General features: G+C 47.3%; 1 protein-coding gene across 1 annotated transcript in view; it reads left to right on the top strand.

The window, feature by feature from the left end:
- LOC135557147 (MAP/microtubule affinity-regulating kinase 3-like) overlaps nucleotides 1-14,446 on the top strand; it is a 91,736-nt gene that overhangs the window by 57,285 nt on the left and 20,005 nt on the right. Inside the window, exons 10-13 of the mRNA XM_064990358.1 lie at nucleotides 4,513-4,625; nucleotides 5,175-5,328; nucleotides 6,050-6,270; nucleotides 9,679-9,785. Coding sequence (XP_064846430.1) covers nucleotides 4,513-4,625; nucleotides 5,175-5,328; nucleotides 6,050-6,270; nucleotides 9,679-9,785 — 595 coding nt within the window. The remainder of the gene's footprint in view (nucleotides 1-4,512; nucleotides 4,626-5,174; nucleotides 5,329-6,049; nucleotides 6,271-9,678; nucleotides 9,786-14,446) is intronic.

The following is a 14,446-nucleotide window of genomic DNA, read 5'->3' as shown; positions in this document are numbered from 1 at the left end:
ATCTATACACTGTATCGTCCTAAACGGCATCCCATTCCCTAAATAATGTACTATGATTGATAGGGCTCTGGTCAAAAGTAGTGCACTATGTAGGGAATAGGGTGCCATTTGGGAGAGTCAATGACTTTATTAAACCAGGGATGGTCATGCCGCTTCATGGAGAGTTACTGAGTATACAGGCTTTTGATCCTGTCTAGCTCTAACACACCTGATTCAGATGGGTTGGCACATGTATTTAGAGGCAATCGCCCCTTACCCCCTGTGTTAGGGTCTAGCCTTGCATGCTGTGCCCAACGTGAGCCTGGCAGAGCTGTGTTGTTTTCAGACACGCTGGCAGCACATGGTCTAGCACTTCCCTTAGTCACACACACACCTTAACACACACAGTCATTAAAACACACAGAGTCATTCAAAATCATGCACGACCATGCATTAACACAACCGCACTCAGTAACACAGTCATTACTGAAATACATGTGTGCGTGCGAACACACAAACGCACAAACAGATCCACACAGATCCACAAGTCGATACAGTCTGGCAGACCTGGTTCTTTCCACTCGGACCCCCAGCGCTTGCCCCCTCCCCTACCATGCCCTCTGTCGATGGCAGCATTGATCTCACTCAGCAGTGGGAGAGAGACGAGTGTGTGTCAGAGGATATTCCACAGTCTCAACAACAAGGAGGCCCTGTTTGGTTCCCCACATTATGTACAGTTTATTCACCTTTATTTACGGTCTTCATTTTAGGTTTTGTTTTTGGGTTCGATTATGTTTGTTTCACCAGCAGTCAGTGCTCTGTCAATATGTCTCTAATATATGCATTAGTATGTTGTTGCTGAACATACAATTTAGCCTTGTGGGATTAATAATGTTTATTCAATTACATTAATAAGTTCAATGCCCCCTAGTATTTTTGGTTCCCCCTTAACAAATAGGAAATGGCGTTGTTCACACGCTCCCAGCCTATTGTTTATTTGCTTTTCTCCTCACATATTTGTTTCTGTATTGAATAGAGGCTGTGAGAGGGAGAGACGGAAGTTGAGAGGGTCAGGAGGGTGTAGGCCGGATTCAAACCCACGCCGACACGGTGTGCTCTGTAGGCAACAGCCCTAACTGCTAGACCACCACAGGCTATTGGGTGTTTTTATTTAAGAAATGTATTTCACTTTTACTTAACTAGGTAGGTTGAGAACAAGTTCTCATTTACAACTGCGACCTGGCCAAGATAAAGCAAAACAGTGTGACGCCAACAACAACACAAAGTTACACATGGGATAAACAACCGTACAGACAATAAAACAATAGAAAATCTGTATACAGTGTGTGCAAATGAGGATCACAGAATCACCCGCAGCAAGATCGACATCATTAATATATACACAGAGAAAAGATTTGGACCGGGAATTGAACCCTGTGGCACCCCCATAGAAACTGCCAGAGGTCCAGACAACAGGCCCTCTGATTTGACACGCTGAACTCTATCAGAGAAGTAGTTAGTGAACCAGGCGAGGCAGTCATTAGAGAAACCAAGGCTTTTGAGTCTGCCGATAAGAATAAGGTGATTGACAGAGTCGAAAGCCTTGGCCAGGTCGATGAAGATGGCTGCACAGTATTGTCTCTTATCGATGGCGGTTATGATATTGTTTAGGACCTTGAGCGTGGCTGAGGTGCACCCGTGACCAGCTCGTAAACCAGATTGCATAGCGGAGAAGGTACGGTGGGATTCGAAATGGTCGGTGATCTGTTTGTTCACTTGGCTTTCAAAGGTTTTAGAATGGCAGGGTAGGATAGATACAGGTCTGTAACAGCTTGGATCTAAAGTGTCTCCCCCTTTGAAGAGGGGGATGACCGCGGCAGCTTTCCAATCTTTAGGAATCTCAGATGATACGAAAGAATGGTTGAGCAGACTAGTAATAGGGGTTGCGACAATGGCGGTGGATAATTTTAGGAAGAGAGGGTCCAGATTGTCTAGTCCAGCTGATTTGTAGGGATCCAGATTCTGCAGCTATTTTAGGACATCAGCTGTCTGGATTTGGGTGAACGTGAAGCCTTGGGCCAGTTGCTGCGGGGGGTGCAGAGCTGTTGGCCGGGGTTGGGGTAACCAGTTGGAAGCGTGGCCAGCCGTAGTGAAATGCTTCTTGAAATTCTCGATTATTGTGAATTTATCGTTGGTGACAGTGTTTCCTAGCCTCAGAGCAGTGGGCAGCTGGGAGGAGGTGGTCTTATTCTCCATGGACTTTACAGTGTCCCAGAACTTTTTTAAATTAGTGCTACAAAAAGCTAGCCTTGGCTTTTCTAACTGCCTGTGTATATTGGTTCCTAACTTCCCTGAAAAGTTGCATATCGCAGGGACTAATCGAAGCTAATGCAGTGCGCCATAGGATGTTTTTGTGCTGGTCAAGGGCAGTCAAGTCTGGGGTGAACCAAGGGCTATATCTGTTCTTAGGTCTACATTTTTTTAAAGTGGCATGCTTATTTAAGATGGTGAGGAAGGCACTTTTGAAGAATAACCAGGCATCCTCTACTGATGGGATGAGGTCAATATCATTCCAGGATACCCGGGCCAGGTCGATTATAAAGACCTGCTTGCAGAAGTGTTTTAGGGGGCATTTGACACTGATGAGGGGTGATCGGACCCATAACGGACGTAGGCAATGAGGCAGTGATCGCTGAGATCCTGGTTGAAAACAGCAGAGGTGTATTTAGAGGGCAAGTTAGTCAGGATGATATCATGGGGTTCCCATGTTTACGGATTTGGGGTTGTACCTGGTAGGTTCCTTGCTAATTTGTTTGAGATTGAGGGCATCTAGCTTAGATTGTAGGACGGCCGGGGTGTTAAGCATATCCCAGTTTAGGTCACCTAACTGTACGAACTCTGACGATGGATGGGAGGCAATCAATTCACATATGTTGTCCAGGGCACAGCTGGGAGCTGAGGGGGGTCTATAACAAGTGTCAACAGTGAGAGATGGATTTTTAAAAGTTGTAGCTCGATCTGTTTGTACAGAGACCTTGATAGCTTGCAGAGCTCTGTCCTACTATCTCTACAGTAGATTGCAACTCCTCCCCCTTTAGCAGTTCTATCTTGATGGACAATGTTGTAATTGGGGATGGAAATGTCTGACTTTTTGCTGGCCTTCCTAAGCCAGGATTCAGACACAGCAAGGACATCAGTGTTGGCGGAGTGCAAAGCAGTGAATAAAACAAACTTAGGGAGGAGGCTTCTGATGTTAACATGCATGAACCCAAGGCTTTGACGCTTACTGAAGTCAACAAATGAGAGCGCCTGGGGACACACAGGGCCTGGTTTAACCTTTACATTACCAGAGGAACAGAGGAGGAGTAGAATGAGGGTACAGCTAAAGACTATAAGAACTGGTCGTCTAGTGCGTTCGGGAACAGAGTAAAAGGAGCAGACTTCTGGGCGTGGTAGGATAGATTCAGGGCATAATGCACAGACAAGGGCATGGTAGGGTGCGAGAACAGTGGAGGTAAACCTAGGCATTGAGTGATGATGAGAGAGGCTGCATCTCTGGAAGTGGCATTAAACTAGGTGCTGTCTCCGCATGTGTGGGGGGTGGGGCAAGGAAGGTAACTGAGGCATGTAGAGCAGGACTAGGGGCTCCGCAGTAAAACAAAACAATGAGAGCTACCCTAAACAACAGGCATAAAGCAATCACAGGTTTTGATTGGGAGGGCTAAGACAACAACAGGTAAACAGCTAAGACAACAAGAACGGGTAAATGGATGAATGAATGGGCAGAGAGTGTCAGTTAGTTACACACAGGGCCTGAGTTCAAGGCTGGGGCCGACAAATAAACAAAATGATGTACCGTGTTGTAGCCGTGGGATCATAGGGTCCAATAAGCAGCAATGGACGAAACAGGGAGCCGCTCGGCAGTCGTCACTACGCTAGGCGAGCGGGAGACACGGCGCTCAGAGAGTTAGCGGGTCGGGGCTAGCAGCTGGGTCCTCACCGACATCAACAACACAGAGGCCGGTTGAGAGCACATCGGCCGATATACATCAGCAGACCAGTCGTGATGGATCGGCGGGGCTCCGTATCGATAGAGGGTCCAGGCCAATTGGCAAGAGAGGTATTGTAGTTGGTGTACTTTGTTTGCTAGCTGGGGGAATGGGCCTAACTGGTGCTTGCTTCTGGACAAGGGCGTTAGCCACGATAGCCACTCGGTAGCCGCTAGCTAGCTGCGATGATCCGGTGTAATGGTCCAGAGCTTGCGGCAGGAATCCGGAGATGTAGTGGGGGGGAAAAAGCAGTCCGTTATGCTCAGGGCTGATATTGCGCTGTGCAGACTGGCAGGTATTATCCGGGCTAAAGCGGCTGGTGTCTGTGTTAAAGGTAAAGACTGCTAGCAGTGGCTAACAATGACTAAATAGCTAGTAGCTAATTACCTGGCTGGCCTCTGAAGGCTAGCTTCTGATGGAGGTTCCAGTTCTAAGGTCTAAAAGACCCGTACCACGTTCCTGTCTCACTCCTGATTCCCTGCAGACATCATGGTGGAGATGGGCTACACTCAAGAGGAGGTCACTGAGTCTTTAACCAGGATGAAGTACGATGAGATCACTGCCACCTACCTGCTACTGGGCAGGAAGTCCACAGAGGTAAGAACAGACTGGGCAAAAGTGGCCCAATCCCAAATTGTCCCCCAAGCCCTGCACTGGGCAGATGCTGAGAGGATTTGACCTGTGTAATCAATCTGGTAATAGCTTCACCTTGCCCTCAGATAGGCTCGGTGGAAGTTTCACAATATTGCTAATACCAATCAAATCCTCTCAATCTCCACAAGTGTGTAGGGTTAAGGGAACGATTTGGGATTGACCCAGTACCTGGCCATAAATGACCATGTTAGAAAGCACTGGTTCTATCATGTAACTGATCATGTTCCTTGCTTTTAGCACCATTTATTTTTTTAAATCAAGGTTTAGGGGTATGTAAGTGGTTGAAAGTATACAGGTTTGAAACCAAATGACATGCATAATATCTAAAGTGACACAGTCTGTTTGGATGATACCGCCACAGTTACAAATGTCCCTATTTGAAATGCTATGTGAAACATATTGAGTGACTTTTCCAAAGAGCACAGATCCAAAAGATACAGTAAAACTCATATGCAGCGTGATTTAAAAGGAAACTTTTCTTCTCTCTCGAAGTTGGAGGCTAGTGACTCCAGCTCTAGCAGTAACTTGTCTCTGGCCAAGGCACGGCCCGCCAGCGAGCACAACAACAACGGCCAGTCTTCTGCCCATCTCAAGACCCAGCGGTCCATCTCCAGCACCCAGAAACAGAGACGCTACAGCGACCAGGGTGAGAGAGAGGGGGCATGGAGAGAGCAGAGGGGGCATGGAGAGAGCAGAGGGGGCATGGAGAGAGCAGAGGGGGCATGGAGAGAGCAGAGGGGGCAGGGAGAGAGCAGAGGGGGCATGGAGAGAGCAGAGGGGGCATGGAGAGAGCAGAGGGGGCATGGAGAGAGCAGAGGGGGCATGGAGAGAGCAGAGGGGGCATGGAGAGAGCAGAGGGGGCATGGAGAGAGCAGAGGGGGCATGGAGAGAGCAGAGGGGGCATGGAGAGAGCAGAGGGGGCATGGAGAGAGCAGAGGGGGCATGGAGAGAGCAGAGGGGCTGGGAGGGAGGTGAGGGGGAGGGGCAGGGAGGGAGGAGAGGGGGAGGGGCAGGGAGGGAGGAGAGGGGCAGGGAGGGAGGAGAGGGTGGGAGGGGCTGGGAGGGAGAGAGGGGCAGGGAGGGAGGAGTGAGGGGCTGGGAGGGAGGAGAGAGGGGCTTGGATGGAGTGAGGGGCTGGGAGGGAGGAGTGAGGGGCTGGGAGGGAGGAGAGAGGGGCTTGGAGGGAGAAGAGAGTTGGGAGAGAGGGGCTGGGAGGGAGGGAGGGACTGGGAGGAAGATGATGTAAGTGGGACAGGAGGAAAGGAGATAAAGGGAAAATATAGGAAGATGCATGTGAACCTCCAATGCAGCACAGTTCCCTTTTTAACTCCACACTGATCCCTGTATCTCTCCCTCCCTCCATGCAGCCGGTCCGTCCATCCCCTCGGTGGGCTACCCCAAGAGGAGCCAGACCACCTCGGCCGACAACGGCGACTACAAAGAGGAAGGGGGTGCTCAGACCCAGAAGTCTGGTTTGTCGGGTGGGCGCAGTGGCAGCGTTGCCCCTGCCAGTCCCCTACTAGGTAATGCCAACAACCCCAACAAGGCCGACATCCCCGACCACAAGAAAGGCTCCACCACACCCACCGTGAGTACAAAGAATATACACATGGAAGATACACTACACTCATTAAAAAAGCATGGTCATTATTTGCTGCTATAACAGCCTCCACTCTTTTGGGAAGGCTTTCAACTACATGTTGGAACATTGCTGGAGGGACTTCCATTCAGCCACAAGCATTAGTGATGTTCGCAGTTGGCTATTCCACTCATCCCAAGGTGTGCAGGCCAGTCAAGTTCTTCCACACCAATCTCGACAAACCATTTCTGTATGGACCATTGCGTTGTGCATGGGGGCATTGTCATGCTGGAACAGGAAAGGGCCTTCCCCAAACTGTTGCCAAAAAGTTGAAAGCACTGATTCGTCTACAATGGCATTGTATACTGTAGCGTTAAGATTTCCTTTCACTGGAACTAAGGGGCCCGAACCATCTGCCAAACCCAGATTCGTATGTTGGACTGCCAGATGGTGAAGCGTGATTCATTACTCCAGAGAACGCATTTCCACTGCTCCAGAGTCCAATGGCGGCGAGCTTTACACCACTCCAGCCAACGCTTGGCATTGTGGGATTTTTATTTTTATTTTACCCCCAATTACTATTTTGTCTCATCGCTGCAACTCCCCAACAGACTCAAGTGAGGCAAAGGTCAAGTCATGCTTCCTCCGAAACATGACCCGCCAAACCGCACTTCTTAACATCCGCCCGCGCTTAACCCGGAAGCCAGCTGTGCCAATGTGTCGGAGGAAACACCACTCAACTGACAACCAAAGTCCACCTGCAGGTGCCAGGCCCGCCACAAGGAGTCACTAGAGTGCAATAAGCCAAGGAAAGCCCCCTCCGGCCAAATCCGCCCCTAACCCAGACAGCGCTTTGCCAATTGTGCGCTGCCCTATGGGACTCCCGGTCACGGCGTTTGTGATCCAGCCTGGGATCGAACCCGGGTATGTAATAACGCCTCAAGCACTGTGATGCAGTGCCTTAGACCGCTGCGCCACTCGGCAGGCTGCGCATGGTGATCTTAGGCTTGTGTGTGATTTTCTCGGCCATAGAATTCCATTTCATATAGAGACAGTTTGGAACTCAGTAGTGAGTGTTGCAACTGAGGACAGATGATTGTTATGTGCTTCAGCACTCGACAGTCCCGTTCTGTGAGCTTGTGTGGCCTACCACTTCGCGGCTGAGAGGTTGTTGCTCCTAGACGTTTCCACTTCACAGTAACAGCACTTACAGTTGAACTGGGCAGCTCTAGCAGATGAACTGACTTGTTGGAAAGATGGCATTCTGTGACGGTACCACATTGAAAGTCACTGAGCTCTTCAGTAAGGCCATTCTACTTACAATGTTTGTCTATGGAGATTGCATGGCTGTGTGCTCTATTTATACACCATCAGCGGGTGTGGCTGATATAGCCGAATACACTAATTTAAGGGTTGTCTACGTACCTTTGTATACACAGTGCATTCGTGTGTATTCAAACACCTTCACTTTTTCCACAATTTGTTACATTACAGCCTTATTCTAAAATGGATTACATTTTTGTTTTTTCTCACCAATCTACACACAATTACCCCATAATGAATAAAATGACAAAGCATTTTTGCAAATAAAAAATAGAACCCTTACTTACATACAGTGGCCAACAAAGGGTATATAACAAAGTATTGAGATAAACTTTTGTTATTGACCAAATACTTATTTTCCACCATAATTTGCAAATAAATTCATTAAAAATCCTACAATGTGATTTTCTGGAATTTTTCTCTCTCATGTTGTCTGTCAGAGTTGAAGTGTACCCATGATGAAAATTACAGGCCTCTCTCATCCTTTTAAGTGGGAGAACTTGCACAATTGGTGGCTGACTAAATTCTTTTTTGTCCCACTGTAAGTATTCAGAGCCTTTGCTATGAGACTCAAAATGTATCTCAGGTGCATCCTGTTTCCATTGATCATCCTTGAAATGTTTCTACAACTTGATTGGAGTCCACTTGTGATAAATTCAAATGATTGGACATGATTTGGAAAGGCACACACCTCTCTATATAAGGTCCCACAGTTGACAGTGCATGTCAGAGCAAAAACCAAGTCATGAGGTCGAAGGAATTGTCTGTAGAGCTCCGAGACGGGATTGTTTCAAGGCACAGATCTGGGGAAGGGTACCGAAACATTTCTACAGCATTGAAGGTCCCCAAGAACACAGTTACCTCATCATTCTTGAATGGAAGAAGTTTGGAACCACCAAGGCTCTTCCTAGAGCTGGCCGCCCGGCCAAACTTAGCAATCGGGGGAGAAGGGCCTGGCAGCATCATGCTGTGGAGATGTTTTTCAGCGGCAGGGACTGGGAGATTAGTCAGGATCAAAGGAAAGATGAACGGAGCAAAGTACAGCGAGATCCTTGATGAAAACCTGCTCCAGAGCGCTGAGGACCTCTGGGGCTAGGTTCACCTTCCAACAGGACAACGACCCTAAGCACACAGCCAAGACAACGCAGGAGTGGCTTCGTGACAAGTCTCTAAATGTCCTTGAGTGGCCCAGCCAGAGCCCGGACATGAACCCGATTTGAACATCTCTGGAGAGACCTGAAAATAGCTGTGCATCAATGCTTCCCATCCAACCTGACAGAGCTTGAGAGGATCTGCAGAGAAGAATGGGATATACTCCCCAAATACAGGTGTGCCAAAGTTGTAGCGTCATACCCAAGAAGACTCAAGGCTGTAATCACTGCCAAAGGTGCTTCAACAAAGTACTGAGTAAAGGGTCTGATTACTTACGTAAATGTGATATTTACATTTTTATTTACAAACATTTCTAAACCTGTTTGTTCTTCGTCATTATGGGGTATTGTGTGTAGATTGATGATCATTAAACATGTTTTATATCAATGTTGGAATAAGGCTGTAATGTAACAATCTGTGAGAAAAGTGAAGGGGTCTGAATATTTCCAAGTGCACTGTATAGTGTATATACCCACAGGTTCACAGACCACAATTACACAGACATTAACGCAGGGTCATTCTCGTTCACAGGGTGATGTCAATGTTGGAAAAAGAGAGAGAGAATGTTTACAGCATTTGTACTGGTCCTCATTAGTACAGTATCTCCTCTTGTTTTCCTTCGATTGTCTATTTTCCTCTCCATAATTCTTCTACTGCTATGAGCTAGTGTGTTGTGGCCTGCATGACTTTCTTTCTTCTGTTTCACCTTTCATTATTTATGTATCTCTTTCTCTGTCTGTCACCATCTGTCTCAGCTTCCTTCCTCCCCCTCTATCAATTCAATTGAAGAAACGTTATTGGCGCGAAAGTGAAAGAACTGACAAAAAGCCCAACAGTGTAAATGGATTGTGTTTAAAAAAATAAAAAATCCTCTCTTTCTTTCACTCTCTCACCCTTATCCTCTTTCTCTCTTTTCATAACCCTCTCGCTCTCTCTCTCCAGGCTAACTCAATGTCAGGGGGCATGACGAGGAGGAACACGTATGTGTGTAGTGACAGGAATGCCTCGGACTGCCACTCCACTGTCATCCAGAATGGAAAAGAGAACAGGTGAGAGGGGCCAAAGCTCTGTCCTGTTGTCCCTCCTGGCCCCCTAAATACAGGCACACAGACCCAGATACATACACACACGTTTAAAAAAAACGTTCTAGTCATTTAGCAGACACTCTTATCCAGACTGACTTACAGGAGCAATTAAGCGCTTTGCTCAAAGACATATTGAGAGATTCTTCACCAAGTCGGCTTGGGGACTATAAAATGGCACTGGAGGGGATGGCTGCTGTTTTATTGGCTCTTAACCAACTGTGCTATTTGTTCGTTTTTTCGTGTTATTTGTAACTTATTTTGTACATAATATTTATGCCACTGTCTGTTATGCCCGAAAAGAGCTTCTGGATACCAGAACAGCGATTACTCGCCTCAAAATGGGTGAAGAATTTTTCTTTAATGAGTCGGACGAGAGGGATTTTCCATGACACCCGAACAGGCCCTCATCCCCATCATTCGCAGGAGAAAGAGACAGAGATTTTGCGGAAGGAGATAGGGGTGCCTTGTGAGGAACAGGTGACGAGTGGCTAATCTGCCTTTGCCATCGGTACTATTGGCCAACGTACAATCGCTGGATAATAAAATGGACGAACTAAAAGCACATATATCCTACCACCATGACATTAAAAACTGTAATATCTTATGTTTCACCGAGTTGTGGCTGAACGACTACATGAATAACATACAGCTGGCGGGTTATACAATGTACCGGCAGGATAGAACCTCTGATAAGACAAGGGGTGGGAGTCTATGTATATTTGTAAACAGCTGGTGCACGATATCTAAGGATGTCTCGATATTTTGCTCACCTGAGGTAGAGTATCTCATGATAAGCTGTAGACCACACTATCTACCTAGAGAGTTTTCATCTGTATTTTTCATAGCTGTCTATTTACCACCACAAACCGATGCTGGCACTTAGACCGCTCTCAATTTATTTTTTTTATTTTTTTATTTTACCTTTATTTAACCAGGTAAGCTAGTTGAGAGCAAGTTCTCATTTGCAACTGCGCCCTGGCCAAGATAAAGCATAGCAGTTCGACACGTACAACAACACAGAGTTACACATGGAATTAACAAAACATACAGTCAATAATACAGTAGAAAAAAAGAAAACAAAGTCTATATACAGTGAGTGCAAATAAGGTCAAATAAGGGAGGTAAGACAATAAATAGGCCATGGTGGCGAAGTAATTAAAATATTGCAATTAAACACTGGAATGGTAGATATGCAAAAGATGGATGTGCAAGTAGAGATACTGTGGTGCAAAAAAAGCTTTGGGGGTGACCAGTGAGAGAGACCTGCTGGAGCGTGTGCTATGAGTGGGTGCTGCTATGGTGACCAGCGAGCTGAGATAGGACAGGGCTTTACCTAGCAGAGACTTATAGATGATCTGTAGCCAGTGGGTTTGGCGACGAGTATGAAGCGAGGGCCAGCCAACTAGAACGTACAGGTCGCAGTGGTGGGTAGTATATGGGGCTTTGGTGACAAAACGGATGGCACTGTGATAGACTACATCCAGTTTGCTGAGTAGAGTGTTGGAGGCTATTTTATAGATGACATCGCCGAAGTCAAGGATCGGTAGGATGGTCAGTTTTACGAGGGTATGTTTGGCAGCATGAGTGAAGGAAGCTTTGTTGCGAAATAGGAAGCCGATTCTAGATTTAATTTTTGATTGGAGATGCTTAATGTGAGTCTGGAAGGAGAGTTTACAGTCTAGCCAGACACTTAGGTATTTGTAGTTATCCACGTATTCTAAGTCAGAACCATCCAGAGTAGTGATGCTGGATGGGCGGGCAGGTGCGGGCAATGATCAGTTGAATAGCATGCATTTAGTTTTATTTGCGTTTATGAGCAGTTGCAGGCCACGGAAGGAGAGTTGTATGGCATTGAAGCTCGTCTGGAGGTTTGTTAACAGTGTCCAAAGAAGGGCCAGAAGTATACAGAATGGTGTCGTCTGCATAGAGGTAGATTAGAGAATCACCAGCAGCAAGAGCGACATCATTGATGTATACAGAGAAGAGAGTCGGCCCGAGAATTGAACCCTGTGGCACCCCCATAGAGACTGCCAGAGGTCCGGACAACAAATAATCATAAATTCTGTCGTAAGCAAACAGGAAAATGTTCATCCAGAGGTGGCACTCCTTGTGGCCGGGGACTTGAATGCAGGAAAACTTCGTAAATCCGTTTTTACCTCATTTCTAACAGCATGTCAATTGTGCAACCACAGGGGAAAAAACTCTAGATCACCTTTACTCCACACACAGAGACGCGTACAAAGCTCTCCCTCGCCCCCCATTTGGCAAATCTGACCATAATTATATCCTCCTGATTCCTGCTTTCAAGCGCAAATTAAAGCATGAAGCACCAGTGTTCACCAAAAAAGTGCAAAGCTACAGGACTGTTTTGCTAGCACAGACTGGAACATGTTCTGGGACTCTTCCGATGGCATTGAGGACTACACCACATCAGTCACTGGCTTCCTCAATAAGTGCATCGATGACGTCATCCACACAGTGACTGTACATGTATGTACTGTACATGTATGTACAGTCTCAGTGACTGTACATACATGCCTGGATTACAGGCAACATCCGCATTGAGCTAAAAGGTAGAGCTGCCGCTTTCAAGGAGCGGGACTCTAACCCTGAAGCTTATAAGAAATCCCGCTATTCCCTCCGACGAACCATCAAATAGGCAAAGCGTCAATACAGGACTAAGATCAAAACGTACTACACCAACTCTGACGCTCGTCAGATGTAGCTGTGCTTGCAAACTATTACAGACTACGTAGAGAAGCACAGCCGAGAGCTGCCCAGTAAGACGAGCAAAATTAGTTCTCGCTTTGAGGCAAGTAACTATGAAAAATGCAATGATAGCATCAGCTGTTCTGGACGATTGTGTGAACACGCTCTCCGCAGCCAATGTGAGTAAGACCTTTAAACAGGTCAACATTCACAAGGCCGCAGGGCCTGACGGATTACCAGGACGTGTACTCTGAGCATGTGCTGACCGACTGGCAAGTGACATTTTCAATCTATCCCTGTCTGAGTCTGTAATACCAACATGTTTTAAGCAGACCACCGTAGTCCCTGTGCCCAAGAACACTAAAGTAACCTGCCTAAATGACTACCGACCCGTAGCACTCACGTCTGCAGCAATGAAGTACTTTGAAAGGCTGGTCATGGCTCACATCAACATCATTATCCCAGAAACCCTAGACCCACTCCAATTTGCATACCGCTCCAACAGATCCACAGATGATGCAATCTCAATTGCACTCCACACTGCCCTTTCCCACCTGGACAAAAGGAACACCTATGTGAGAATGCTATTCATACAGCTCACCACAGTGCCCACATAGCTCATCAATAAGCTAAGGACCCTGGGACTAAACACCTCCCTCTGCAACTGGATCCTGGACTTCCTGACGGGCTGCCCCCAGGTGGTAAGGGTAGGTAACAACACATCCGCCACGCTGATCCTCAACACAGGGGCCCCTCGGGTGCGTGCTCAGTCCCCTCCTATACTCCCTGTTCACTCATGACTGCACGGCCATGCACAACTCCAACACCACCATTAAGTTTTCCGGTGACAAAACAGTGGTAGGCGTGATCACCGACAACAACTAGACAGCCTGTAGGGAGGAGGTCAGAGACCTGGCCATGTGGTGCCAGGACAACAACCGCCCCCCCCCAACGTGATCAAGACAAAGGAGATGATTGTGGACTGCAGGAAAAGGAGGACCGTGCACAACCCCAATCTCCTCTACGGGGCTGTAGTGGAGCAGGTTGAGAGCTTCAAGTTCCTTGGTGTCCACATCAGCAACAAACTAACATGGTCCAAGCACAGCAAGACAGTTGTGAAGAGGGCGCTACAAAACTTATTCCCCCTCAGGAGACTTAAAATATTTGACATGGGTCCTCAGATCCTCAAAAGGTTTTACAGATGCACCATCGAGAGCATCCTGACTGGTTGCATCACTGCCTGGTATGGCAACTGCTCTGCTTCCGACCGCAAGGCACTACAGAGGATAGTGCGTATGGCCCAGTACATCACTGGGGCCAAGCTTCCTGCTATCCAGGAGAGTAGAGGAGTGCCCTAAAAATTGTCACAAAATTGACTCCAGCCACCCTAGTCATAAACTGTTCTCTCTGCTACCGCATGGCAAGCAGTACCGGAGCGCCTAGTCTAGGTCCAAGAGGCTTCTAAACTACCCCCAAGCCATAAGACGCCTGAACATCTAATCAAATGGCTACCCAGACTATTTGCATTGCCCTTCCCCCTCTTTTACGCTGCTGCTACTCACGGTTTATTATCTATGCATAGTCACTTTAATAACTCTACCTATTACCTCAATTACCTGGACTAACCTGTGCCCCCACACATTGACTCTGTACCGGTACCTCCTGTTGCCTTGCTATTGTTATTTTACTGCTGCTCTTTAATTATGCTACTTTTACTGGCCCAACGCTCTTAGCTGCTAGGCTACTCACACGCAAGCTCTCTTACGCATTCACTCTCTCTCACACACTCCCACGAATGCACGCACTCTCTCACACACACACACACACACCCACAAATGCATATGCACGCTCGCACTCTCTCACACACACACTCTCACAAACGCACTCTCAAACACACATTTGTTGTATTTGTCTCA

Source organism: Oncorhynchus masou, chromosome 16 (assembly GCF_036934945.1).
Source record: "Oncorhynchus masou masou isolate Uvic2021 chromosome 16, UVic_Omas_1.1, whole genome shotgun sequence".
NCBI classification, from domain to species: Eukaryota; Metazoa; Chordata; class Actinopteri; order Salmoniformes; family Salmonidae; genus Oncorhynchus; species Oncorhynchus masou.
The sequence above is the reverse complement of the archived record's forward strand: the minus strand, read 5'-3'. Positions and strand labels throughout refer to the sequence as shown.